The following is a 26,440-nucleotide window of genomic DNA, read 5'->3' on the forward strand; positions in this document are numbered from 1 at the left end:
TTGTGTTTTTACATTTTGAGAATTTGTGAATACAATACAGAGTCATTATAAATTATGAATTTTTTAAACGTAAATTGTGAATATTTAGTATGTAAAATTGTAAATTGTGTATCTTTGTACCCCGAGTCTACCTTGCAAGGTGGACCCAAGTATACACAATAATTTGCTCAGAAATATAATGATTGGCTTGAAGGACTCGGCAAATTATGCTGTGGACTCGTGTCCACAATGCATTGTGGACACGAGTCCAAAACGACGTCGCTTTCAGGGAAAACGACGGCATTCCAGTTAAAAAAAAAAAAGATTTTGTCTTGCCGTTAATGGCGTTATTCGTTTGTGGAATTATGAATGTACAGTTATAAAATTATGAATCTACAGTTATGGAATTATGAACATAGAGCTCTGACATTATGAATTTACAATTATGAACATATAGAGATAAAATTATGAACATAGAGCTCTAAAATTGTGAACATATAGTGGAATTATGAATGTATAGTTATGAAATTATGAACACAGAGCCCTGACATTATGAACTTACAATTATGAACATATAGTGATAAAATTATGAACATAGAGCTCTAAAATTGTGAATATAGAGTTTCGAAAATTATGAATTTACAGTTATTGAATTATGAATGTACAGTTATGGAAGTATGAATGTACAATTTTGGAATTATGAACACAGAGGTCTGACATTATGAACTTACAATTATAAACATATAGTGATAAAATTATGAACATATGCTCTTATAATGAAGCGGTCTGAAATTTAAAAAAAAAATGGTGAAAGATAACGGTACCACTAACGACACCGTTACCGTGTCCACAATGTATGCTGGACACGAGTCCATAGCATAACGATTGGAATGACTCGATGGCCATGTTTGGTTATCGGCGGATCTGCCATTTTTGGCGATTTGACCATGTCAAAACGCCAAAAAAATCTGTTTGGTTAGCAGCGATTTGGAGCAGCAGTTTGCTCTAAATCGCTGCTTTTGCAAACGCTGCAAAGTGCAACGTTTGAAGTTAGCGTTTTAGGTGAAAATTAAAATTTTCCCCAAAACACCCCTGTTTATTAAATTAAAAATTAAAAATAAAAAAATTTTAAACTTTTATTTGAGGAGCCAAAATGGCTCCTCAATGTTGCCCATCCCAGATGGGCAACAAATGAATTTGTGGAGCCGGAGCCTCAAGACTCTATTCCCATTTTTCCCACCTATGTAGGACGGTGGGAAAAGTGAGAATACAAAAGCCAAGAAGGGAGCAGCTTTGCTCCCTTCTTTCTTTTTATTTATTTATTTATTTATTTAAATTATTATTATTATTATTAATTATTATAAAGATATATATGTCATTTTACATGTTAACCGCTAATCTAAACAGTTAATTTTACCAAACACTTTTTTATAAACCGCTAATACAATCTGTTGATCAAACACGCTAATATAATTTGCTATCTGATAACCGCTAACACAACTCGCTACAGCTAACCACTAACCACTGATAACCAAACAAGCCCGATATGGGCCCAAATGCAGGCATTCTACTCCGTATTTTATACGCAGTATTTTTTCGAAATATACGGAGTACAAACGTACAATAGTTAGAGCAGTGAAGAAGACTTTGGCTGCAATAGATATTTCTCAAGGAGAAGTATATATAATTTGCCGCGCTCTGAAGCGTTCTTCCCCTTCATTATTGTTTCGTTGCAGATTCGAAAGGTTCAATCTTTCTTTGAAGTTCGGAGACTGAAGATTGGGGTGTCTTCAGGTGACCCGCAATGGAGATGAAGTTTCTTGGGATGGACTTTAGCTGTGCGTTTGGATCTCTTAGCAAAGGCGAATTCCCCGAGAAGGACTGTTTGCTTCCATTAATATCAAAGCTACTGGGCTACGCTATAGTCGCCGCCTCCATGACTGTCAAGCTTCCTCAGGTATTTTTCTATTTTTCTTTATAGCCACTGCAAAGATTCAGTCTTTCTCTTTTGTTATGCATTAATTTGAATGATCCTAGATTTACAAAAGCAATTAGGTTGAACATTTGAATGATGCCAGTTCTTGATCCATGTATAGCCGGTTATGTTAGTTGGACTGTGATTGAGCTTTAATTGATTGAATTTCTAGTTGGTTTCAGTAAAAATATGAACTTTCAGGAACCCAGTTTACCCTTTCAAGGAACCAGGAAGTCCTGTGGTAGCTTATTGCTGGAGATTTGGCTTGGGCATAGATATTTTAGGTTCTTAGTATATGCATGATATAGTGAAAAATGGAATTGTAAATTTTTTTTGGTGTGCCAGCTTTTCATTGATAAAGATGGAAACCGGGAATTTAAGAAGTTGTTCTAATCACAAAACTAATGCCTAATATGTTATGGAATGGCCTTACTAATAAGTGGTTGGTACGCTTCAAGTCTACCATGCTTGTGGATGGTAACATGAACTTCTGTCTGCTACTTATTGAAGTTTCTTTCTAACCCCATGAGGCTATGGGTATTCATGACATATTTTGGCATGTGGAGATCTGTGGTTGACGTTCATTGCGATTGTATTAGACCTTGTGTTTCATTAAAAAAACATCATTTCTATACAGAGCTCTATTTACTTCCTTACAGACTTATGTTCCTATTCTTAGCATAATAGGAACTTCTATAGAGCATTTTTTGTAGGCATGCATGACTCTGCTTCTGATCTCCATTTGCAGATATTAAAGATTCTGAATCACAGAAGCATCCGAGGGCTTAGTGTGGTAGCCTTTGAGCTTGAATTACTTGGTTATACAATTGCCTTGGGATATTGTCTTCACAAAGGACTTCCCTTTTCAGCTTTTGGCGAGTATGTATTTCTCCTAATCCAAGGTACATAGTATTTTTATTTCTGGTTAACGACTTTCTTCTGTTTTCTTCATAAAGTTTGAATTTTTTGCCCTACCCTTGTGTTGTGTTGATAGCCACTCCTTTGTGGCTCGAGGCAATGAAGTCCAAAAGTTGCAATTAATTGTTTTTTACTATCATAGTTATCTGTTGGAACATAGTTTCACTAATACCATTTTTTCCTTGTTGCAGCGTTAATCTTAGTTGCAATCATCTATTATTTTTCTAAACCGTTGAGCACAAAGAGATGGATGATCGCACTACTGTATCCTGTTTGCTACTCTATTGGATAATTGTGTATTATAATGAATTTGAGAGTGTACGCAAGGTTTGCAGCCATTACTCTGGTATTGCATATTTAAAAAATTTATTTTTAGTGGGATGAACATTTGCATTTCTTTACTGATCTAATAATAGATACTGTGGTATAGCGCCAACTATTTTAACAGGAAAAATTGATCCCATCCTTTTTGAGGCTCTATTCGTAAGTAATGACTTTTAATACCATGTTTATGGATATTCCTATGCCTTCTGTTTTATTTTTGTATTTCTTTTTTCATTTTAGGATCCTCATTCTGACAGAATCAAGCTTTTCTCATTAATGAACTCAAAGTGACTTCAATGTTTGAATTCCTGTCTGTGTTCTTTTCAGGCTTCCCAGTATGCTATATTCCTTTTTGCTCGAATTCCTCAGATATGGAAGAACTTTAAGGTAGGCATGCAAGTTGATCCTCTCTTTTTTTCCCTATGATATCGGATGTGCATTTCTCTCTAATAATTAATAATCTTCTGTAGTTTGAAATGATATTAATTGCTAGAGAACACTACTAACTATTTGTTCGCCACCACTTTCCATTAACTGTAATATCGTGATTGGACAACCTTTGCAATTCAGTTACACATCTTATATCGTATTTCTAAGAGTACATGAATTTATAAGCTAAGCATAGTGTCCTCCTAGAGAAATAGATATTTTAAGAAGTCTTGTGAACCTTGAAAATTATGATATCATTTTCGTTTTCTTATCAGCTGACTGCTTTCATTCTCAAAGAGTTCATTATTGTGTTCTGGTTTCTTGTGCAGAATAAGAGCACAGGAGAGCTAAGCTTTTTAACGTTCATGATGAACTTTGCCGGTTCCATGGGTAAGTTCATTCTAAATGATTCATTGTTGTAGGCAAACCCTGCAATTCTAATAGATCTCTCTTTTCTTTCTCCAACAGTGAGAGTTTTTACCAGCGTACAAGAAAAAGCTCCAATGACTGGTACGTATCTCTCTCCACTCACTTTTCAATTAATCACCCTGCATGATGCTATTGCTTTATGCACCAGGTTTGACCTTTAGTATAATGGTGTCTCAAACTAAGGTTTAGTATGATAATGTCACAATTGAACCTTAAGAATAGTAGTGTCTTGAATTCTTGGAATAAGGTTAAAAATTTCCCTGTTTATAAGTTTGTATCTGTCAAACTTGAGCTTTGTAGTTTTGCCATATTTGTTAAAGTTTTTTTTTTTTTTTTTTTTCAGTTGTCATGGGTTCTGTGCTTGGTATATTGTTGAATGGCACCATCTTGAGTCAAATCAGCCTTTATGCGAAGCCAACCCCAAAGAAGGAAAAGAAAACAAATTAGAAGTTGGACATGCAAGCGAGGACATAGAATGGGTTGATTTCACTGCCCGGTTTAGCTGCCAAGAACCATGGCATTTTAAGGTGCACTTTTGTTGGGGACTTCCTATTTACCATTTTGCTCAGTTGCAACACTTCTATTGGGGACTACTTATTTCTGTTTTTGCTCAGTTGCGAAACAGAGATCGCATGTTGTAACTGCTTTGAATTTCATTCTTCCTGCATTATGTTGCTGTTATGTTATGTTCGCACTTGCATGATTTACCTGTGCTCTTTGGGACATACCTGAATGGAACGAGTTATCAACAGTAGGACAACGGTGCAGTTTCGACCTGAAAGTGTGAACTAAAAGAATAAAACAAATAGGCAATGCAAAGTTCATGAACAAGAACCCTGAAATGCGCGTCTAGAGAGCACAAAATGGATGACCTTCCACTCTTTTCTCTTTCTCCCATGGTGTAACAAACAAAGCAATTGTTTCCTTTGAATGAACAAAGGAGGCAAAGATAACAGATTCCTATGCACTGGATGCAAGTATCAAACCTATAAGCAAACACCATTCAAAATGGCATTTTTACATCCCTCCAAGATATTGGAGAAATAAAATTAACATTGCAGGCTGGCTTACCAGGCAGCAGAAACTATAGACAGCAATTAAATATAAGATATACAGCTACGAGGACAAGAAGACAGTCATACGCATTAAATCCAGATCATGCTGAAAATCGGAGCATAGAATATAGAGATTTGAAAAGAGGAAGTTTCTCTGTTGTCTATCATTGCTAGAAGAGTGCTGATATTCCTCTTGGCTGTGTGACAGAAGAATTCCACATTGCAAATTAGTTTTTCCCAAGTGATTAAAGAACAGCAACAACCTATTCCCCATTCAACTGTTATCAGTCTAGCATTTTGGGTAGCACACAGTGAAGAACAAAGCACTATTTCAGACATGTTATAGAATCAGACTTCCACACATAAAAATGTAATCTATGGAAGGCATTAAAACAGAGCAGCCAAATTAGAAACACAAAGACAAACAGAAAATCACTACAACACAAAACAATTTGAATAGATCAGAAGTGTTGTTCTCCACTCCAAATCAACCAGTTCCTTTGTCTAATTATTCCTGGAATTTCCACCAAAGCTTGACCACCTTCTGAATGTGCACGCAACCAAATTCCGCCCTGTAATAAGCCCTAACCTTGCTTTGAAGGAGGTTGATCTTCCATTACTGCTTGATGCAATACTACCACTGCCATCTTGGCCACCCAACTGCCGATTCTCCTGGCCAACTTCAGGGGCACCACCATCACTAGCAGCCCCATCAGGATTCTCCAACTCAGTAGTATCTAAATTCACGGCAATGGAACCCCTACTTGCCCTCAACCAATCTGCACCCTCGGTAGTTACCAATCTGCATTTCTTAACCTTCACCTTGATCAAGTTTGGACACCCACTGGCAAGAGCTTCCATTCCCTGGTCTGACACGGGGCAACTCTTTATACAAAGTTTCTTCAATGCAGTGCATTTTGCAGCAATACAGGAGAGCTCTGGGTCACCAACAGTCTCGCTCCCACACAAAGCTAACCTTTCTAAATTTACACAATTTGTAGCCAGTTTCTCTAAACTAGTTCGAGTTGGATTCACTCCAATCAAAACCAATTCTTGTAAATTGGGGCAGTGCTTTGCCACAGCAAGCAACCCATCATCACTTATCCTATTTGTTTTCCATCCATCAATATGAAGCTTCCGAAGAAGTTTGCAGTGTTCAGCAACATTCTTTAGCCCAATATTAGTACATTCAGGTGTTTTTACAAGGTGCAAGATTTCGAGATGTGAACAGTTCGAAATTGCAGCAAGACCGGTGTCACTAACCTGAAGCCTTTCAAGGTGAACCTCGACGAGTCCGCTCACCTGTTCGGCGACCATTTCCAGAAGCTTATCCCAATCACCAGAGCACCTGAAGAGCTTAAGCGTCTTCAAATTCTTCGATCCAATAATCAAAGGTCCAAAACACTGTCCATTGTAAAGCTCCTTTAGGCAAATAACTCTTAGCGATGCGCCAGCGACGCCGGGACCAATTGGCTCCGCTGCACCCGCATCTGTGATGCCACGGAGGCGCTTCACTGATAATTCTTCCAGTGACGGGCAGTTATCGAGCACAGCGTTCATGCCTTTAGATCCGAAGTTGCAAGATCCACAGGAGAGCTTCTTCAAACCCTTGCAATTCTTCACAAAAGCTTCCATCCCGGAGTCAGTAATCTCTCGGCAAGACCGAAGCTTCAAGCGCGTCAGATTCCGACACCGAAAGGATATAAGCGCTAAGGCCTCGTCACCGATACTCACGGATCTGCGGTCACATTTTAAGGCGAGTTTGGTGACCGCATCGAATCGCGAGAATATGGAGGTAGCAACGTCGGCAAGGTCAGCTAGTGCGTTAAGCGAGAGACGGTGGCGACTCTGTCCTTCGATCTGTAACCACCGACGGCAGACGAGGGAGCACCGCTTCCGGTCCCCGGAACTAAGGCACTGAAATATACACGCCAAACACTCGTCCGGAATATTGGAAGTGTAATCGTAAGCACCGTCGTCGTCGATAGAGCCGTCGGTGACGTCATCCGAGCTCTCACTCTCCTTCATCGGGGAAATCGCTGCCGTAGATCTGGACTTTCCTCGGTGGCTTTGATTCTGAGCTCCGGCGGCAGTGGAAGCTGATTGGCCCATCCACTCGACCGTACGTGAAACGACGTAGCTCCGTCGCCCGTACCTCTCTCTCTTCCTCCGCCCAGGTTGTTGTGAATTTGTTAAGCTATCGGTGCGGATTTGGTGCGGAGGACCGCCCTTCACACTTAATTAATTCCGATTTTCTACAGATTTGTTTGCTTTAAATCCCCCTTTCGCGAAATGGTTATATCCACTTTGGAGGTTAAACTTCAATGTGTGTGACCCCACTGTGCTTGCCGTGTGGACTACCTTCGTTTTGCTTTCCTGTCCACTCGCGCCTCTTGCCGTTCATACACGTCCTTTAACTTTTACTCTTCCCCTTATACCCCCGATGAGCAAGGAAAGACTGAAAGTCTTCCACTATATTACTCCTTTCCTTAATAACAATTTACAACAATTATTTTATAATTAGTTTAATTACGATTAGTATTATCTAAGCGGATTAGAACCTTAGAGGGGTGAAGTATGAACTATGAAGCATGCCATGTTTTAGAGCACGGCGGGATTGATCAGAAAAAATACTAGCATATCTCAACCCTCCGTATATTAATACAAAATTTTAAAATCAATAATGAGTCTAAATAATTTAAAATGGAACTAGTAAAAGGTTTAAATAGCCCACATATTAAAATACGAATAAAACATTATTTTATATTATTATTTTTATCATTATTGGTGGGGCAAGTCCTATAAATTCTCAACCCACTCTTATCTTATTAGGTGGTGAAATAGCACAATTTGATAAATAAGCATGTTTTGATGATTATAGATACGAATATAATAAAAATATTTGATTGCTGGTACTAATGAAATCCCTTTTTCGAAGAAATTTTGAAGGTATTTAATGGAATATTTTGTTCACTCTTGAAATTGGACACACTTGTTAGAAAATACCATTGTTGTCACCTTTCATGTAATTAATACTTGGAAATTTCCTTAGACCAACCAATGTTGATGTGTCCTCCATTAAATTTGTTTTTCTCTAATCGAATACATTTCAATGGATTGTCCATTCTTTGGCTTTCTTATATATAGCATTCGCTCGAAACAAATTTTGTCAATTTTTTTTGCCAAATGAGAGAGGGGAGGAGAAAAGAGTTTAAAAAAAAAAAAAAACAAACAAACAAACAACAACAACAACAAAACAAAATAAATGTAAACAAATTACGTTAACTGCACTAGCGAACACGGTTGATGTGCATACCATGCACCAGCCATACTTCTTTAATATTTTTTTATTTGTTTCCTTATAAACTCTACAAAATACCTAATTTTTCTTTAAAAAAACAATAAAAAATCTCACGTATTCTCTCTTTCCTCCAACTTAAGTTTTGATCAGAAAAAACTGAACAAAAATCACAAGTGACATTGCTCTTATCCTATCCACCATATTACACCATACCAAATCAAAAGATATTTGAAATGTTAAATTCAAGTGCTTAATAATGCCATTAAGACTAATCATCGTGCAAGTCTTTATTTGCTAAGCCTAACATTATTCATTTATTGTTCCCAAACAATTTTGCATCATGGATGATAGATGATGGGCAACAGCGCTTGCGTGCTCATTCTAGCTAGCGCACCACCCATTTCCCAATTCCCAGCACGGAAAGTGGGCCGCGTGTCTTTCTGCCATTGCCTCAAACCTTACCTACGGAACAGGGAATCGGCATGTTGCCGAGGAACCTTTTTTCACCTAACACAGTTAAAATCTGTCTGTATACATGTGTAAATATGATGGGCAATTTGCAGCTGCAAATTGCAATGCTGAGATGGTGGACTCAATAATGTCTCCAGTTGAAACCAATCTGGATCCACCCCCGCAGTCAAACCGCGCCCTATTCTCCATTATTTTGATGTCCCGCAGGAATTTTGAAGTTTCAATTTCTAGAACCACAGATGTCAGATGGGGTGGGGGAGAGGCACAACCAAATCCTTCATTCCATTATCATGATTTGCCATAGGAATTCAAATTTTATCAGGTGCGATTTATCTTTTATGTGTAATTTGCAAGCTATAGTAGCTACGAGTTTTCCTCATCAACCCAAATAAATAAAATTAAAAAACTAAATATAACACTTTAAATTTCATTTAAAAATTGCTACAAATGGGAGAAATAAGCAAAATTATTTGAATTGCATGATAAGGTGTATTTAGGTTTAATAATGTTATATGTATCGACCAAGGACCTTGTGGTCTAGGTACCCGATTGCTTCCCTAAGAGGGATGTGAAAGGTTTGAACCTCACTTGAGGTAAGTAGTGTGTATATGTAGGGTATCTCCCTTCCTTATAATAATAATGTTATATGTATCGAATTGTATGATTTTATACATATTTTGTTCACTCTTTTTATTTGTATTTAATTTAATTAGTACAATATAAGATATAGTCCCACATTAGAGATGTCAATAAAGGGTTCATAATGTAAGTTGTTTAGACTATGACTATCACTATATAATAGAGATTGAGGGGTGTTTGTTTAATTTTAAAAAGGCATCCCACCTATTAAACTAGTTATAGGCTTTGTTTGGCAGAGTTTATTTAGGAGCTTATAACTTATTTTAAGCTACTAATAAGATAAGCTGTGTTTGGTAATGTTCCCAAAATAAGCTCCTAGCTTAAAAAAAAAAAAAAAGAAGAGATTATTTTGGAACGGTAGCATTTCAAAATAAGTCCATAACTTCCTAACTTTTTTTTAATCCTTATTATTTTAAAGAAATGACATAATTTACCTTCCCAATTAAAAACTCCTTTCTCTTCTCCTTTATCCGCAACTTTCACGGCAATTATTATTATTATTATTATTATTATTATTATTATTATTATTATTATTATTATTATTATTATTATTATTACTACTACTACTATTATTATTATTATTATTATTATTATTAGATGAATGAGATTCGCAACAATATTGCTACTTCATTATGAGATGCTAGATCATGATTATGCTAATAGTTTTATTTCAAAATGTTATTTTTTTTAATAGACAGAATGTTAAATTTTAATATGTAAACAAACTAATTTAAATTTTATGAAGATGTCATTTTTAGTCTTTTTACATTTATCAGCTTATCAAAAAGTTAATTTTACCAAACACTTTCAATGCTCTTCAATTTTCAACTCTTAACTTATAATTTTTCAACTTTCAGCTCCTAACTTATATCTTTTCAATTAAGTTTGCCAAACAGACCCATAGTCTTTTGTGAGACTTTTCTCTTGGGTACTCCATGACTACTCTAGTTTGTAATAACCTATTTTATTAGATACTTCGCACCCACACTAATATGTAGGTCCCACTTCTAACTTAAGCACGACTCCCATATAATATCATATATTGAAATAACTAGATGATAAACTTCTCAATAGTAATACGAGCTTTTAGTACCAAATTATTTTTCAACACTAATCGAAGTGACTTCAAAAGTACGACCGTAATTATAATTCCATCTCATATTCTCATAGGACCTCACTCGAGATTTCAACACGCCACGTACATGTTGTGTCACGTACACGTGCCAAAAATTTTGTAACGTAAACTTGTCTATACTACTTTGAACATGATATCAATCACAAAGTTTTTGTACAAATTAAAGCACATGGTCAGAGGGGAGGGATAAGGAAACCAAATTAAAGGCGATGGAAACGAACACACGCAGATGATAACGCACATATTATCGTGTCTGTTGGTGCGGGAGATTCATGATTGAAATCCATGGCAGCAAAGCTCAGAAATTGTTGCAATTGCGGTGGTCCCCGGGCCGCCGTGGGGGCCGGGGGGCTAGTTGCATATCATGCATTGGTTCAATTCATTATAACGTATGGTATAATGCAAATAGACCGGGAGCCTAACTGATTTTGAACGGAGTGGACCGGATGAATGGGTTCTTTTCGTCTGTGTTGTTTGGAAGAGACCAGCCATGATGTTGTGTCGTCACAGTCAGAGAGTTTGAATGGAGAAAATATATGATAATAGAAAAGTAAAGAAAATAAAAGGTGGTTTGTGGTATTGAAGAAGGTAGCCATGGAAAGTTTCTCGTGGGCCGTGGGCGTGACCTACTGGTTTGGCCTTTTGCTTTTGTGAATCAATGAATCAATGGAAGTCTCAAAGTCATTGTTTGGATTTTAAATTTAATAAAATAAATGGACCACATGACTTTGAATCGATTCTTCAAGTACATAGTAAGGTGATTCAAATCAATAACTATTTAGAAGTGTGTATTGACTATTGAGTAGACTTCGTTTTGTGATCGTAATGAGTAAAAAGAAAGAAATAAAACACTTCTGTTAATAGTCAAATTTGTAATTTTGTAGTTATTGAGTAGATCTCATTTTGTGATCTTAACGGGTAAAGAACTACAAAGAAGAAAGATAAATAAGACACTCCCGCTAAGAGTCAAAATTATAATTTTGTAGTTATCAAGTTAATATCCTGACCAACTTAACTTGGTTGTCACGGGGGGAAGGAAGGAAAAACAAATTATTATGTTGATCTGGGTAAAAAAATACACAATTTACATACTGAATATTTACAATTTTGCATACTAAATGTTCGCAATTCAAATTGTGAGCATTTCGTATGTAAATTGTATACTTTGGACCGGAGTATGGTATAACTGGTAGAATGAAAAGTTGAACTATTATGGAAAAAAAAAAGGAAAAAAGGAGAAACGTTTCCAATTATCTTGTAGTCCAGTGACTCTCAAATGGGAGGTCATGAGTTTGAGTCTAATCGGGACGGTGTAACAGAGTCAGTAGTACTCGAAAAAAGAAGAAACGTGTCTGGATCAAAGATACGGAGCCCATAATAGAAAAAGATGCATTGAAACGACAATCGTTATACCCTACACCACGACGCACATAGCACTGTGCGACGCGCGCCTCCCAAAACGACGTCGTTTTGGGAGGCACGGTAGGAAGTTGCTGGGATTATGTGTATTTGTTCACATGGTTATGTGTATTTGTTCATACAATTATGTGTATTGGTTCATACAGTTATGTACATTTTTTATACAATTATGTACATTCTTTTATACAATTATGTACATCCGAATCAGAAAATTTGTGTGTATTATGTTAATAGTTGATGTGTATTATGTTAAAAGTTTATGTTTATTATGTATTATGTTAGATTATGTGTATTATCTTTTAAAAAGAGTATGTATATTTTGTTATATAATTATGTACATTCATGTATACAATTATGTGTATTCTAGTATAACATTATGTACATTCTTGAACAGCGGGTTTTTTTTTTTTTTTTTTTTTTTTAAAGAAAAAACTACTGTCATTCACTGGGGTGGGAAATTTCAAAAAAAATAAAAATTAAAATGACGTCGTTTTGCATTTGGGCGCATAGTGCAACGCGCGCCGTGGTGTAGGATATAAATTGCCTTGAAACGAAGTAATAAGCCCAATAGTCGGAACGGACAAAATTGGTGAGCCCAAAACGAGAATGGACAATGGAGCTTTAGCTTTCTGTGCGGGCGTCGCCTCTTCGCTGAGCTCAATTGCAAACTATGGCTGCTCCGCTGCTCTTCAGGGTCGCGTCGCTTCTCCGACTGCGGTTCTACCACCACCAGCAAAGCCGTGGCCTCTGCTTCGGTCTCCTTAATCGCCGACTGTTTTGCGCTTCTACTGAGCCTTCTCAGACACCCGAGGACTCATCTTCTGCGGGCCAGAACCCGGACACCACCGTGCTCAGGGTGAACGAGCCGCCTCGGTTCCCGAGGTGGTCGGAACTAGATTACCAGAAATGGAAAGAGAAAGAAGCTGAGATACTCCAAGACATCAAGCCCGTCATTTCCCTCGTCAAAGATATTATTCACTCTACTAGGTTTCCCAATTTCTCACAATTTTCATTTTTCGAATATTCTTCATTGTTCAGTTACCTCTATCGCATGTCGTTTGATTGTTTGATGAGCTGCTTTATTTTAAATTACCCTGTGTTGATCATACGAGTTTCCTGTGTAGCGTTGATTGTATTACGATGCCTAGAATTAAATCGTTAGCTTACTGTTTTTAATTAGATATGAGGTTGCTTATGCGCTGAGCCAATCTGATTGAGCCAAAAATCTGAGAAATCACATCTGTTTTTACATAAAACAATGGATAAAGGCTATTTGGCAGAGATGAGAATGCATGTAATCTCATTGTGTTCTGCATTGAATTACTTAAAGACGATAGTACTTGTTAAATTCATTTCCGTGTCTACTCAATATGACATCTGACTTTTTAATAGAATACTGCTAATTCACTAAGGTGCAACTTATAATCTACCTGGAGTCTATCACTATTATGCACACCAATGAGGTGCAGATTTCGTCAAAACCCTAAGCCATATATTTAGTAGGATTGCTCCATATCATAACATTCCCAAGTTGAATATAAGTTTGTAGATTTATAGTATTCTGCAAATATGAGATGCTCCAATGCCGACTTGCTTTGTGGTCATTTCATATGTGTTCCATTTTTGGCTTGTCACTTGGTTGGCCCTAATGGAAAGAAGATATAGTGTTCTCCTTTTCAGTTCTTGTTTCATAAGAGAAAACGTATGCAATAATCGCTGTGTGGATGTGGATAATTGACCAAAATTAATCAGAAAATGAGACCTATAAAAATTTGATAGTAATAAAATGAAAGTAAAATACAAGTTTTTAACTTTTTATTAATTTTCTTCTCAACATCTTTCTTTCTTTGGTTTATTATTATTATTATTTTAGTACTTTTCTTTATTTAAACACATCACACAATAATTTCTTCACCAATTGAACTCAATTAAGAATTTCATCAATTTTCATCTAATGAATAAATATTGCTTGTTTACTGGTCAATCTAATTTCATTCATTCATTAAAGCATAAACTTTTTTGTTTTTCCATGAAATATTCTTCCCAATGCTATTTATGCTTATTAACATGCAGAACTCATTCTTTGCATATGCTTTATTTTATTTCTGTGGAAACGTTACCTCTGCTGAAATACAGAAGAAAACATGATTTGCACTTGTGCTTGTCTCTTCCATGAGTTCAGAAAAAAATTTACCATATGCTGTATTGTTTCTCTATGATCTCTGTAATTTGTTTGCAAACATGTCTGCTTCCATTGCATTTTCTTGGATTTTTCAATCATAAACGTGTAATAATGACAATTATTATCATTTTTATTAATAGGTATTTGGATGGAGAACGCCTTACAGCTGAAGATGAAAAAATTGTGGTAGAGAAGCTTCTTGCTCATCACCCTCATTGTGAAGATAAAATTGGCTGTGGCCTTGATTCAATTATGGTATGTTTCATACTCCGTGATAATATTGCTTGTTTACTGGCCAATCTACTGAACATTCTCTTAAAATTTCTAACTTTTTGTTTTTTTTTTGAAAAGTAAAATTTATCTCATATTGTTAAAGCATTGCAACTAAGATCAAAATGATATTTGTAAGTGAACTCTATTACTGTTTCGGCGTCTTGCTGTTTTCGTCCAGCTGTATTATTTTTCACACTATGCATATAAGTATGTTACTAAACTTGATTAGTGTTTTGGCATCTTGTTGTTTTCATCCAGCTGGATTATTTTTCACATTTCAAAAAGCATTTTTCTGATCCAAAAAACAAATAAAACCCTTTCTTTAAATCTTGCTTCCTTTCTCTTTTTCTTATTGGCACAGAGTCATTCTTCTTTTCTGCTATAGCTTGAGTAATGGTCAGAGGGACTATATAGTAGTTATTTTATTTGTGTGTGTGTGTGTGTGTGTTTTTTTTTAATTGTTATTCTAATTCAATATGAATATCACCTGAAAACCTGCTGCCTTCTTTGTTTTTTTTTTTTTTTAAAATTATATTTGTTGAAATTCTTAAGTGCTTGAATTCTAATTTTGAATTTTCGTATGGCTTCATCTATTAAAAGTTTTGTTAGCACTTTTTACAATTTTACTCAGTAAAGCTTTATTGAAGCAATTGAGTTAATTTCAGAAATCATCCATTAATTATTGACATTTACCAAATTTTATCTTCGACTTTCAATTAGATTATAAATGGTCCCTTACTATTGATTTTGTTCCAAATTTGGTCCTCGAGTTAAATATCTATTTAGTAAGCATTAAATTTAAGGGTAATAATGTAAAAATTGGCTTGTTGTAGAGATGGAAAAATTGGGTTCATAAACTTAATACATTGAGTTCATCATTAGTGGGAATGTGAAGAACCACAATTTTACATTATTAGTTTTAAATTTAATGTTTACTAAATTGATATTTAACCAGAGGACCAAATTTGGAACAAAATCAATAGTCAAGGGACCAGTTATGGTCAAATTGAAAGTCGATAATGAAAATTGGTAAAGATCAATAGTCAAGGGACTATTAAATACATCATAATAGTTACCTGTAAAATACTGCTATGTTTCTCTGTATTTTGGGTCTGGAATACTTAGATGCTGATGCCTATTTGCAGGCAGTGTTTTTAGAAAAATAAATTGTCCTAGTTTGTTTGAAATGTTAAATTTTTGTCTTGACTTTTTTTTGTAAGGTGAACTATCAAAATCGGAAAAGTTCTAAATTTTGAGCATCTTATTCTTCACTCGTACTTTGCATGCCATCTGCTTTTCACCCCCACAATGCTGCACCCCACTTGTGAATCGGATATGATCCATATGAAAGTGAATGTTGGGTCTTACATGGTCCTTGCCGGTGTATTGATAGAAATCTTAACAACCCACAGGGACCAAGCATCTATGGTTAGATATGCAGATCCAGGGCAGACTTGGTTTTGGTCCCTATTTCATCATTCCGTCGTGTTATTTATAGAGATAGAATTAGCATTTGACTAATAAACCCAGCAATTCCATTATCATCATATGTGACTTTTAGTTTTGTAGAATCTCCTATGGAGGTTATAAATAGCTATTCCGTTCTGCGTGTAGGTTGATCGTCATCCCCAATTCAGACAGTCGAGGTGCCTCTTCGTGGTGAGAACAGACGGCGGATGGATAGATTTCTCCTACCACAAGTGTCTCAGATGGTATGTTCGCGATAGGTATCCATCCTTTGCCGAAATATTTATTAGAAAACATTTGAAAATGGGAAGTTAACTCTCGTCATCTCGATCGAGCACCAAGAAGCTGTAATGCTGTGGGTATTGGTTTGGCATACATTTTTGTAGCATCATTTGACCCACACATAGCCAAATACATGCTGCAGACCATCACCTTCACGGTAGTTTAATTGGCGGGACATGGAAAATGAATGTAGTAAATGTTAATTAGTTGGGATGTTGACTGTCCCGGCGAATACTTGCGTTGCATTTATTCTGCCGTGGCATTGCACAAGTAATTCTGGCAATGACATGATTAGGTGGGCTGATGATATTTGTGTTGGAAGTTGATGAACACAACACAGGACATAAAATACATAATAGTTATCCACAAGTTACAGCCTTGTGTAGCTTTGTAAACTAGTGCAATGAAACTGGTCAAACAGAAGCGTATAAATGTTGAGTCGGTCCATGCTAGGACGCATAGAACATTTATGATTTTTATAGTCCGTGAAATTATAATAATAAATTAATTACATTACTGGTACAACATACTCCGTAGGACAAGACCTCTCCCGGCCATCCCAAAGGTTGTTCAGTCACATCAGCAATGCAGTAGGGGCTTATACGGATCATAGCTGAATGGAAAATACTATATGTATTCCAACCTATCAATGTCCGGATTTGAGAGTTTATGTAGTAGAATTCTAACTGAATAATGATAGAAAGAGTTGAATTAGGGTTGTGAGCTACTCGAAATGAGTAATAAAATACTGGATTTGAATTTGTTGAACTCAAGCTGAGATTGGAGTAGTGTAAGTAATAATGAATTAAAGTGGAGTATATTATGAATAATAATTTTATAGGCTAAAGCGGGAATGCATGTATAATTTGGGATTTTTCCCTCCCATGGATAGAGAAATAATTTTGGCGGGCCAGTTGGTCTGAGATACACAGCAGCAGAGAGAGGGTAGCGAATCAGTAGTCCTTTCTCTTTTGTCCCTTTTTACATCTGTCTGGGAGATCGAGCCGGTGGAATGACCCCATGAACAGAGCGAGGAAGGGAGGGAGGGAATTCAATTCAACAACAACTATTTGCAAGATGCAGGCAGCAAAAGAAAGAAAGAAAGAAAGGAAAAGCAAAGAAAAGAAAGCAACTTATCGTAGCAGACCACCCCCTATAACACGCCTATTTATCTATCTATTCACCATACATACACCTAAGCTATGTTTTTCTCCCTACAGCGCAGTGTATAAGTATAAACATACGTACATGCGGTTCATATATGGTAAATGCAGCTACCCTTTTCTCCTTCCTTTATTCTGTTTCGTATACACTTCGCACTGCCCCTCTGCAACCACCTTTAATACTCTGACACTTGCCGCTGCCACTACTGTTCATTTTGCTTCCTCTCTTCTCTCCACCCTTCCCAAAACTATGGTTAATGTGTGTGAAAATATTATATCTACTCTCAAACTTTTTATTCCGCGCATACAAAATTTTGATTTTGACACTTGTATTGTGACCTACATGAAAAAAATAGATTATCAGTGCCTGTCACATCAATGTAGTAAGATTTGAGAGTTTATGTACTATTTAGTAGAACTCTAATGTGTGTGTGTATATTTTGTTTTATGTAATGATCGAGTTAACTGAGTGAATGGTGATGACTTTGTGAATATGTAGTGGCGGAGTCAAGATTAAAATTCGGTGGTGTCAATATTTAAATTTAATATTACTCTCAATAATATAGAAATATAAGTATAAGTTACATTCATAAATAAATGTCTCCATTTTACAATTGGCCACGATTGAAAATGTTGTATATATATTTTTTCTTTTATCAACACTTTTAAACACATCCATTTCCATAAAAGTAACCAAACAATCATTCATCAATTTATTTTCTTTCGATTGCGCTGTCTATTCTTTACTATCTTCATAGTTAAAAAAAAAAAAACTCTTTCAACACTTGTGGGCGCCATCGATAATATCAAAGCTAATTTCACAAGTAATTAAACTAATGGATATACACTGTTTTTTTTTTGTCTCAACTAGTTTTTCAGCATGAGAACCAACCTCTTGGATATTGGAAAATGCAATAGTTAGAGCGCACACCAAGGATATAAGTCTCAAATTGACTATCAACTATCAAGTGCTAAAATATCCAGGTGACAATTCGAAAGGATAAAATTTATTCCATTATATATATATATATATATATATATATATATATATATATATATATATATATATATAGTGGGTCAAAATTTATCAAAAAATATATGCATATAAGTATTAAACAACCAAATTTGAGTAGGGTCAATTGACATACAAGAATTATGCAGGGAGGGAAAAGATTGGAAAGGCACAAGTACATAACTCGCTTTAGTTTTTTTGAGTACTACTGACTCTGTTACAATGTAGTATCTGTTCATAACTATTTTCTCAATCTAATGAAACACAAAGAGTCAACCTCCCACATACGGAAGCAACTTGGTATCCGTGGACCACAAGTTTAATATCTATTTTGGAATATAGTTTGGGAAGGGGCAAAGGATTGGTTTTCAACAATTGCACTCAAATTTCAAGAGTCCCTAACAGGGTGTTTGGTTACGAGAAAGGAATAAAGTGTAAAAAAAAAAAATTGCAATTACTCTCTAGTCTCTACCAAACATGTTATAAAAGTTCGGGAGAGGTACGAATTGATCCTTGCACACTATGGCTACTAAGGATGGAGAGTTATGAACTCTTTTTGGACTAGTTAATCACTTCAAATATGTTAAGAACATCCAAAAGCCTAGGAGAGGTAGAACCATAGAATTATTGAAGCTTGCATAGCTACTAAAGAGTATAAGGTGAGGGTGATAACAAAATAGTGGGCATGCATAGGGAGTAACTTTTGGTAAAGGAGAGATCCCAAGGTATATATGACTATTCTACCGCAGCAAGCAGGCCCACCTATAAAGCCACTTCAAACTCAAAATAAAAGCAAAGGGAGAGCGATACATACATAAATCATAATCACTGTGCTTTTTTTCCTGGCATGCGAATAAGGCAATTCATGTAATCTCACTTTAATTACGCTCCAAATCATAACATCAAATTTTTTGTTGTCATCTTCTGCCCAACTTTCAGCGCTGACAACTCTATCTCCATGGTCAACTGTTCACTTTCGCCTCTATGGCTAATCTTCTTCTTTTAACTTCTTGTAATAAAGTTATAAACTTCGCCCCTATAGAGTAGTTCAAGTGATCATCTAATCAATGTTTAGTATTATTTTCAACAATAATAGTCAATATGTTATAACGAAAACCTCTTCTACAAGGAGTCAGAAAATCTGAAATTCGTTTCAACAGACAGTTCAGTTGATTCCTGAATGGTAAATAAGTGACAATACATTAGTTCTCCCTCGTAGGACAGATAAGTCATCAATTAAAAAAAAAAAAAAGTTATAAAGTTTAAATTAGCTCAAAGACAAGATCCACTGGGGTTTCCACAGTGAAATTATCCAGGTAACTATTTTTGTTTGGGTGCTTATTATCCAGGTAACTGTACATACATACATACAACATAGTATATACATACTCTCGAATGTGGGACCCTCTACAAGAATGGCCCACTTTATGTCGTAACTCGTTACAGGTGTCACGTGTCGATTTATTGCGCTGCATGATCCATCATCTGTTTCTCCATAACTATAAAACGGAGAAGAAAGCTTAAAATGCCCAAAAAAAATATAAGCCCCCCCTCCCCCTCCCCTACCCCCTTTCTTCTCAAGTCTTCTCCTTCCATCTTCTTCCCAGTCTGGGCAAATGGGTTGAGTCAGTTTTTGAGAGTTTTGAAAATCTTGAATGGAGATGAAATAAGTGAATGTTTAGAAACCTTAGCCTCTGTTACATCATGGGTTACCCAGAAACAGAAAAGGTTGCGTTTTTGTTGGATGCTCTGTACTGCGAGGAGGAGCAGTGGGGGGAGCTGGGCAGAGATGAAGAAGAAGAAGAAGAAGAAGAGGAAGAGGAAGAGGAAGAGAGGTTTTGCCGCGATGACATTGATCCAGTTCTTGGAGAACAGGATTTGTTGTGGGAAGACGATGAGCTCTGTTCTTTGTTGTCTAAAGAACAGGAGAGTGGTTTTGAGGGGAATCTATGTGTGGGTAAGGCAAGAAAAGAGGCTGTGGAGTGGGTGTTGAAAGTGGTTTCTCATTATTCTTTCTCAGCCCAAACTGCGCTTCTGGCTGTGAACTACCTTGATGGGTTCCTCTGCAGCTTAGACCCCCAAACTCAGAAGCCATGGACGAGTCAACTCGCAGCTGTAGCCTCTCTCGCTCTCGCTGCCAAAGTGGAAGAGATTCATGTGCCACTTCTCCTAGATTTCCAAGTACGTTAAGTTCCCCAAAATCCATATCTGTTCCTTGTTTTGTGTCTATGGAAACACTCTAACACATTCTGGGTTTTGATTTGTTTCAGGTTGAGGAATCAAAGTACGTGTTCGAGGCCAAAACGATCCAAAGAATGGAACTTTTGATTCTCTCCAATCGCCAGTGGAAGATGAACCCTGTCACCCCATTCTCCTTTCTTGATCACATTGCAAGAAGACTGGGGCTAAAGAATCGCATCTGCTGCGAGTTTCTCAGGAGATGTGAACGTGTGCTGCTGTCCATAATCCCTGGTAATTAATCAACCATTTCTTAATTTAACCTTTTCTCATGACTAAATCGCAATAAATTTTCTGATGAATTGGAAACTGTGAACCCCAGATTGCAGATTCAAGCGTTACCTACCCTCTGAGACTGCAGCTGCCACAATGCTGCATGTCATCGGCAGACTAAAGCCAAGCATTGGCGAGGAGTCCCAAGAACAGCTGCTCAGCATTCTGGGAACCAACAAGGTTGGGAATTTCAATGATTTCATAGCTTCTTTCATTAATTCATCATACGATCTGAAACATCGGCAATGATTATGTGACTAACAGTGGCGTAATGAAACAGGAGAAACTGGAGGAATGTCGTACGATAATCAAAGATGCGGAGACAAGGATGCGATCTGGTTGGGCTTACAAGCGCAAATTCGGGATGGGAATGGCATTGCCATTGCCGGGGAGCCCAAAAGGGGTGATGGATGTGTCGTTTAGCTGGGAAGATTGGAATGATTCATCAGTGTGTTCATCCCCAGAGCCATTATCAAAGAGGAGCAAGAATATTAGCCAAGATTAATAGCCTTAATTAGCTTTATAATTTTCTTAGTATAGACTAGTGATGACTATATATATAGTAATAATGTCGAAATAATGTTAAATTGCTCACCATCTTTGCAGTTTCAATCCAACCCCCTCCCTTTTCATATGTGCTGTGGTTAACTGTGTATGTATGATGGGGCATGGAGATTTGTACCCCTTACTAGCTAGAGGTGGAGATGGTTGGCATTTTATCCATAAGAAAACAAACCAAAAAAAAAAGTAGCAATCAAGAGGAGCCTTTAATTATTTAATTGCGTAGTTATTGTGTTGTGTGTGTGTGTGTGTTTTTTTTTTTTTTTTTTTTAAAAAAATTTTTTAATGAATGATGAGGAAAATCACACTATTACTCGTGTGTATATTAGATAAACTCTATTTCTGTGTAATATTAAAATTAAAATGTATTAGAAAATTTAAGTATAATTTCTTTATACATAATAATAACATGGCAATTTGTAGTTTATATTTTCTATGTAATTTGAGAGAAATTACACGAAAAATAAGAATAGAGTTTAATACATATTTTCAAATAGTAATTGCAAGTTTCTTACTATTTTGTACTATTTTACTTTCATAGATACAACTTTATCAGAACAAGATATTCTCACATGTCGTCTTCATTAGTTCGTGATGATGACATATGAACAACTATCAGCTAACAACTAATTTACTAAACATTTTTCTACAATTAGCTAATGTTATAAACTAGTTATACTCTCTAATTAACTCAATCATCTAACAACCATTTACCAAACATGGCCTATATATTTTAGAGAAAATTACATATTTGGTCTTCTAGTTATACTTGTGTTACAAATTTAATGTTTGAGTTATATGTGTGACCATCTTTAACCCTTGAGTTATGCATGGTACAAATTTGTTATTTTATTAAGTGATAAATTAGTGGTAGAAATAGTCCATGAGAAACTAAAATTGTTATAACTTAAGAGTTAAAGATGATCAAACATATAACTTAGAAACTAGGTTTATACCACGGGGATAATTGAAGGATCCAAAATACAATTTTCCTTATATTTTAATTAATTAGGATTAATGTTTGGAATAATCTTTTGATGAAACTAACTTACAAATATAATGTGATCTGATGTTGCATTCCCATCCCGATTTAATTTCTAAGTATTTATCTCCTTGGGGCATAATTATTTCATATTTGATTAATAAATAAATTTATTTTGTAACATATGTGTGATCTGCTAATTTGTAGTAGTTCATGAATTAAAAAAATATTATCTCATCAAGAGAGAGAAATAACAAAAATTCGATTCTTTATGAAAGTTGTCTGTTAATTTTTTTATTTTTTTATTTTTTAATTTGAGTCAATCAACTACAAGCAATATAAATTAATTTACCTCTGATCTTTTACCGACTAGGTTACAAGAAAGTCTTCATCTTGTATACACTTTCAAATAAGGACTGCGGAGTTTTTTCTAAATCAAAAAGAAAAATAGCATTATTCAGTATTACATATATTCCAGCACTCATGTGGAAAATTGTTCCAACATTAATTTAATCTGTGTCGATATATAGCAAATTAAATGCAGAAGAGATGACTTTGTTTTCACTCCATGTATCATATAATAAGTCTAAACATATGCGATGAAGACCGAGTCTGATGTTATGTTTTTCAACAAAGAAAGAGATGGGTGCGACAAAAATAACAACCAACAGTGTGGGGAAAAGCTGTGGTTTTGTTTTCATGAGGATGGACTTGTCGGCCATCGCCATTCTCTTCATAACCCTCATAAAATTATACTACATTATATTTGACATTATTACAATTAAGAGATGTATTATTAACGAGAAAGTCCATTTTTATCCTAACTGACAACTAATTATATTGTTCATAGCTAACTGATTCAAATTAAGAAGGTCAATAGACAGGTCTCACAAAAAGTCAAACTTCAATTCTGTTACGGTTGCCCCAATTCAATGCTATTCTCGACCATCATCCTCCTTAGCTTGCTTTAGATATCCGCAAGAAGCCTCCCATGACCCATGCGAATTCTTTGATCTAAGCCTTGTAGGGTTCTTTTGTAAATCGAGAAACCAACCCATAAAATTATACTCCATATGTTTTTTAATAATTCATGTTGGACGTAGCGTGAATGTCGGAAGTGTATTCTGTTATAAAAATGTAAATCGATGCCGACGTTATATTCCCGCTGCGGTTGACTATATGCGCTCTACACAGCTCAAGGCCACTCATATTTGCTTCAAAATCCGAGATACAATGATTAATAAATAGACAAATAGCCAAAATAGAGTGATCCGAGGATTGAAATATGACTTTCGTACCTAAATGTTATAAATTTGATTCTTGTTAATATTTTTTTTGGGTCAAACCCGTCCGTTCTCTAAATCTCTAATTGAAGGAAATCTTGCTGATAGATTTGACGTGATAATGTGCTATTGGTGATTTGGAGGTATTAAGGTGTAGTACATGGCAGCATTAAAGTGATTAAGGTCGTACGTACTTAAAAGTGCTGTTTAGTTGAGGTTACTAGAAGATTAAACGAGAATTAAGGATGCAAATAGATTCATCGCCAAAAAATCTCAGGAAATAGACAAAAGGATAAAAGGTGGATAAAATGTTAGTTGAAACTAGGCCGGGGACAGTATCTTATGATTTTGGATGGGGATGGATGTCTTTTATGAGTTCTTAGTCCTTTTTGTTGTTTACTACTTTTGGTTGAGTTGGTTCCAGCAAGCATCTTCTCTTCTTTATTTTTTATGGACAATATATACTGTTCGTTAAAGGATCCGACCTCAATAGAGAGTATATTAGCAAAAATCAAACTGGTGACCTTTAAATATAAGAATCATGCTTTATCTATTGATTACTTCTTTTGAGATAGAAAGTACAATATGTTCCAGGATACTATAGCACCACTAAACATTGACTGCTAAAACACAAAGAAAAAACTAAAAGGTTAGTTCAACAACCATTTATTCAGTTCAGAATTCAGAATTACGAAATCCTCAAGATTGGTGAACAATGATGGAGTGCAGTTCAAATGGACATTATTTATATGATTTATAAGAGATACGGTCACATCTAGACACTTAATTGAGGGTGTATTTGGTCTCAACTATAAATTTAAGTTATGGTGAATACTGAATTTAGTATTAAATTAGAGGATGTGTTTTGCCTCAATTTAAAATTTAAGTTGATAGTCGGACTACATATTTATTATTTATATATATTATACTCAACGGGTCCAAATTCTGGGTTGTCTTGAAGACTTTAGGTACTGTTTCATAAATGTTTGGGGGGTCCTCTGAGGCAAAGGTATTGGTCATTAGTTAAGGAGTGAGACCAAGTTTTGAAACCATTTCTACAATCTCACCTAACGTTCTTGCTTTTAGTCCAACACTCCATTCACCTCCCACAAGAAACTCTTGCTTTGTGTCTCACAATTATTATGATATGTTACATCATTCTGCTCACATCTCTAAACAAATGAAGAGTAATTAATAATAAGTTATATGATTATACTTAGTCATTCCCCTCAAATTATTTACTAAATGACTTATATAGGGTGGTGTTTTGATAAGCCCTTTCACCAACATGGTGAAGAGGTGCAGACAAATTTTTAGATACCACTTGATATATCATCATATCGCACATGTTTATAGAGAACAAAATAAAGTAGCTGATGTGCTTACTGAAGTATTTATTGATACTAATAATGGTCAATTTTATCATCACTACTTTACCAGTCATCACATCAGTGGTTACTTGTGACATGATCGATATGAGTGTCCACTCAAAGGATGCCATATCAATTCCATCAGCCACTCCTCATCATATTTTTTTAAAAAATCTCGAATACAAATAGAGATATTGATCAACTTTTTATACACTTACCCACTTACTATATACTTAGCCTATTATACTTAAACTGCTATATTTTCATCCATATAAAATAACATACTTCCTGCAAAACATAAATTTACACACAACATAATAGTGTACGTTTACAAGTTCATACTTCCAGAACAAATTACTCTATCAAGCATTAAACACACTAATTTTAATTGCTTACTTCCACGTACCCATGTGAAAATTAATATTGTAGTATGAACGAAAGACACAATTATTTGACATGCGACCGCTATAACTATAGTACCTAGTACTAGTATTAGTTTTTCTTTCCCTATCATCATTCACTTGATGATTTATTAATTTATTTTGGGCGTTGATCTAGTCTCATGAGACATAAATAAATGTTTTCTTCTTCACACTCTGTGGAATTATGCAACTGGTGAATGAAGTCAATCTGAACACCTAACTTCCTGGACTTCAGAAACACAGCATTTTTTGTTATATTATATATATATAAGAAACTCGCATCCATAATGCGATGATATTAGGTAAACTCTGCTCCTGAAAATCATGTAAAAGAAGTAAATTATACTAGAGAGATCTTGTACTGTTCAAAGAGTTTGACCGAGAAGGTGTTGGCATGAATCAAATAATACTTTGAGAAATTAAAATATTTGGTTGTCACATTTCATTTTCCTTTAAAAGAGAACAAAGCATTATCTTGCATGGTGTATTTATTGATTTGATTGGAACAACACTGGGAAGTATAGCCAAATTCCGTAATTGATATATCAAATATCATCCAGCTAGCATTTGTCAGGGGGTAAAGGCTACTGGGCTACACATTCCATTTGCGTGATCGGCATAATTGTACAATTGTATGGATCATTATTTTGGGAAAGAAAGAAAATTTATTAAGTATAACAAGCCCTAGAGGAGATGTCCAGAGTTTAATGAGATGTGGATTGGGCTTACAACTATTCTAACAAAGACAATACTAACTAAATTCACCTATTGGGCTCGATAGATTGAACATGAGGACAAGTCCATTCAAACAATACTTTAGGTTGACGGAATTACTTATCACTTGTTATACTATGGACC

General features: G+C 35.5%; 4 protein-coding genes across 6 annotated transcripts; 3 read left to right on the forward strand and 1 right to left on the reverse strand.

Moving 5' to 3' along the window:
- Positions 1 to 1,631: 1,631 nt before the first annotated feature.
- LOC109170310 (mannose-P-dolichol utilization defect 1 protein homolog 2-like) lies at positions 1,632 to 4,779 on the forward strand. Of its 2 annotated transcripts, XM_019319361.1 has the most exons (9): positions 1,632 to 1,936; positions 2,703 to 2,856; positions 3,064 to 3,136; positions 3,289 to 3,355; positions 3,524 to 3,583; positions 3,955 to 4,015; positions 4,094 to 4,135; positions 4,398 to 4,506; positions 4,551 to 4,779. In XM_019319361.1, exons 1-8 carry the CDS (start codon positions 1,784 to 1,786, stop codon positions 4,499 to 4,501), a joined length of 714 nt encoding a protein of 237 aa, XP_019174906.1. In that variant the 5' UTR covers positions 1,632 to 1,783; the 3' UTR covers positions 4,502 to 4,506; positions 4,551 to 4,779. The 2 variants fall into 2 exon arrangements, with proteins under 2 accessions (XP_019174906.1, XP_019174905.1); XM_019319360.1 differs by having other exon boundaries at positions 4,398 to 4,779.
- LOC109170309 (cyclin-D3-1-like) lies at positions 2,325 to 21,738 on the forward strand. Of its 2 annotated transcripts, XM_019319359.1 has the most exons (5): positions 2,325 to 2,337; positions 20,092 to 20,634; positions 20,724 to 20,925; positions 21,014 to 21,144; positions 21,245 to 21,738. In XM_019319359.1, the coding sequence occupies exons 2-5, from the start codon at positions 20,128 to 20,130 to the stop codon at positions 21,467 to 21,469; spliced, it is 1,065 nt and encodes a 354-aa protein (XP_019174904.1). In that variant the 5' UTR covers positions 2,325 to 2,337; positions 20,092 to 20,127; the 3' UTR covers positions 21,470 to 21,738. The 2 variants fall into 2 exon arrangements, with proteins under 2 accessions (XP_019174904.1, XP_019174903.1); XM_019319358.1 differs by lacking the exon at positions 2,325 to 2,337 and having other exon boundaries at positions 19,992 to 20,634.
- LOC109170307 (F-box protein At1g47056-like) lies at positions 5,352 to 7,384 on the reverse strand. The gene has a single exon (XM_019319357.1). The coding sequence runs from the start codon at positions 7,219 to 7,221 to the stop codon at positions 5,614 to 5,616; it is 1,608 nt and encodes a 535-aa protein (XP_019174902.1). The 5' UTR covers positions 7,222 to 7,384; the 3' UTR covers positions 5,352 to 5,613.
- LOC109170311 (protein DCL, chloroplastic-like) lies at positions 12,672 to 16,800 on the forward strand. The gene is made up of 3 exons (XM_019319363.1): positions 12,672 to 13,061; positions 14,397 to 14,511; positions 16,144 to 16,800. Exons 1-3 carry the CDS (start codon positions 12,745 to 12,747, stop codon positions 16,309 to 16,311), a joined length of 600 nt encoding a protein of 199 aa, XP_019174908.1. The 5' UTR covers positions 12,672 to 12,744; the 3' UTR covers positions 16,312 to 16,800.
- Positions 21,739 to 26,440: the final 4,702 nt, after the last annotated feature.

Source organism: Ipomoea nil, unplaced genomic scaffold (assembly GCF_001879475.1).
Source record: "Ipomoea nil cultivar Tokyo-kokei standard unplaced genomic scaffold, Asagao_1.1 scaffold3321, whole genome shotgun sequence".
Lineage (NCBI taxonomy): Eukaryota > Viridiplantae > Streptophyta > Magnoliopsida > Solanales > Convolvulaceae > Ipomoea > Ipomoea nil.

What these genes read in the sequence shown, in the direction of transcription:
- LOC109170307 (XM_019319357.1), bottom strand. Translation starts at nt 7,221, where the DNA reads ATGGGCCAATCAGCTTCCACTGCCGCCGGAGCTCAGAATCAAAGCCAC.
- LOC109170311 (XM_019319363.1), top strand. Translation starts at nt 12,745, where the DNA reads ATGGCTGCTCCGCTGCTCTTCAGGGTCGCGTCGCTTCTCCGACTGCGG. An exon ending in GATATTATTCACTCTACTAG is followed by an intron (nt 13,062 to 14,396) that starts GTTTCCCAATTT and finishes TTTTATTAATAG; the next exon opens with GTATTTGGATGGAGAACGCC. An exon ending in GTGGCCTTGATTCAATTATG is followed by an intron (nt 14,512 to 16,143) that starts GTATGTTTCATA and finishes TTCTGCGTGTAG; the next exon opens with GTTGATCGTCATCCCCAATT.
- LOC109170309 (XM_019319359.1), top strand. Translation starts at nt 20,128, where the DNA reads ATGTTTAGAAACCTTAGCCTCTGTTACATCATGGGTTACCCAGAAACA. An exon ending in CACTTCTCCTAGATTTCCAA is followed by an intron (nt 20,635 to 20,723) that starts GTACGTTAAGTT and finishes GATTTGTTTCAG; the next exon opens with GTTGAGGAATCAAAGTACGT. An exon ending in GCTGCTGTCCATAATCCCTG is followed by an intron (nt 20,926 to 21,013) that starts GTAATTAATCAA and finishes TGTGAACCCCAG; the next exon opens with ATTGCAGATTCAAGCGTTAC.
- LOC109170310 (XM_019319360.1), top strand. Translation starts at nt 1,784, where the DNA reads ATGGAGATGAAGTTTCTTGGGATGGACTTTAGCTGTGCGTTTGGATCT. An exon ending in TGACTGTCAAGCTTCCTCAG is followed by an intron (nt 1,937 to 2,702) that starts GTATTTTTCTAT and finishes CTCCATTTGCAG; the next exon opens with ATATTAAAGATTCTGAATCA. An exon ending in TGTATTTCTCCTAATCCAAG is followed by an intron (nt 2,857 to 3,063) that starts GTACATAGTATT and finishes TCCTTGTTGCAG; the next exon opens with CGTTAATCTTAGTTGCAATC.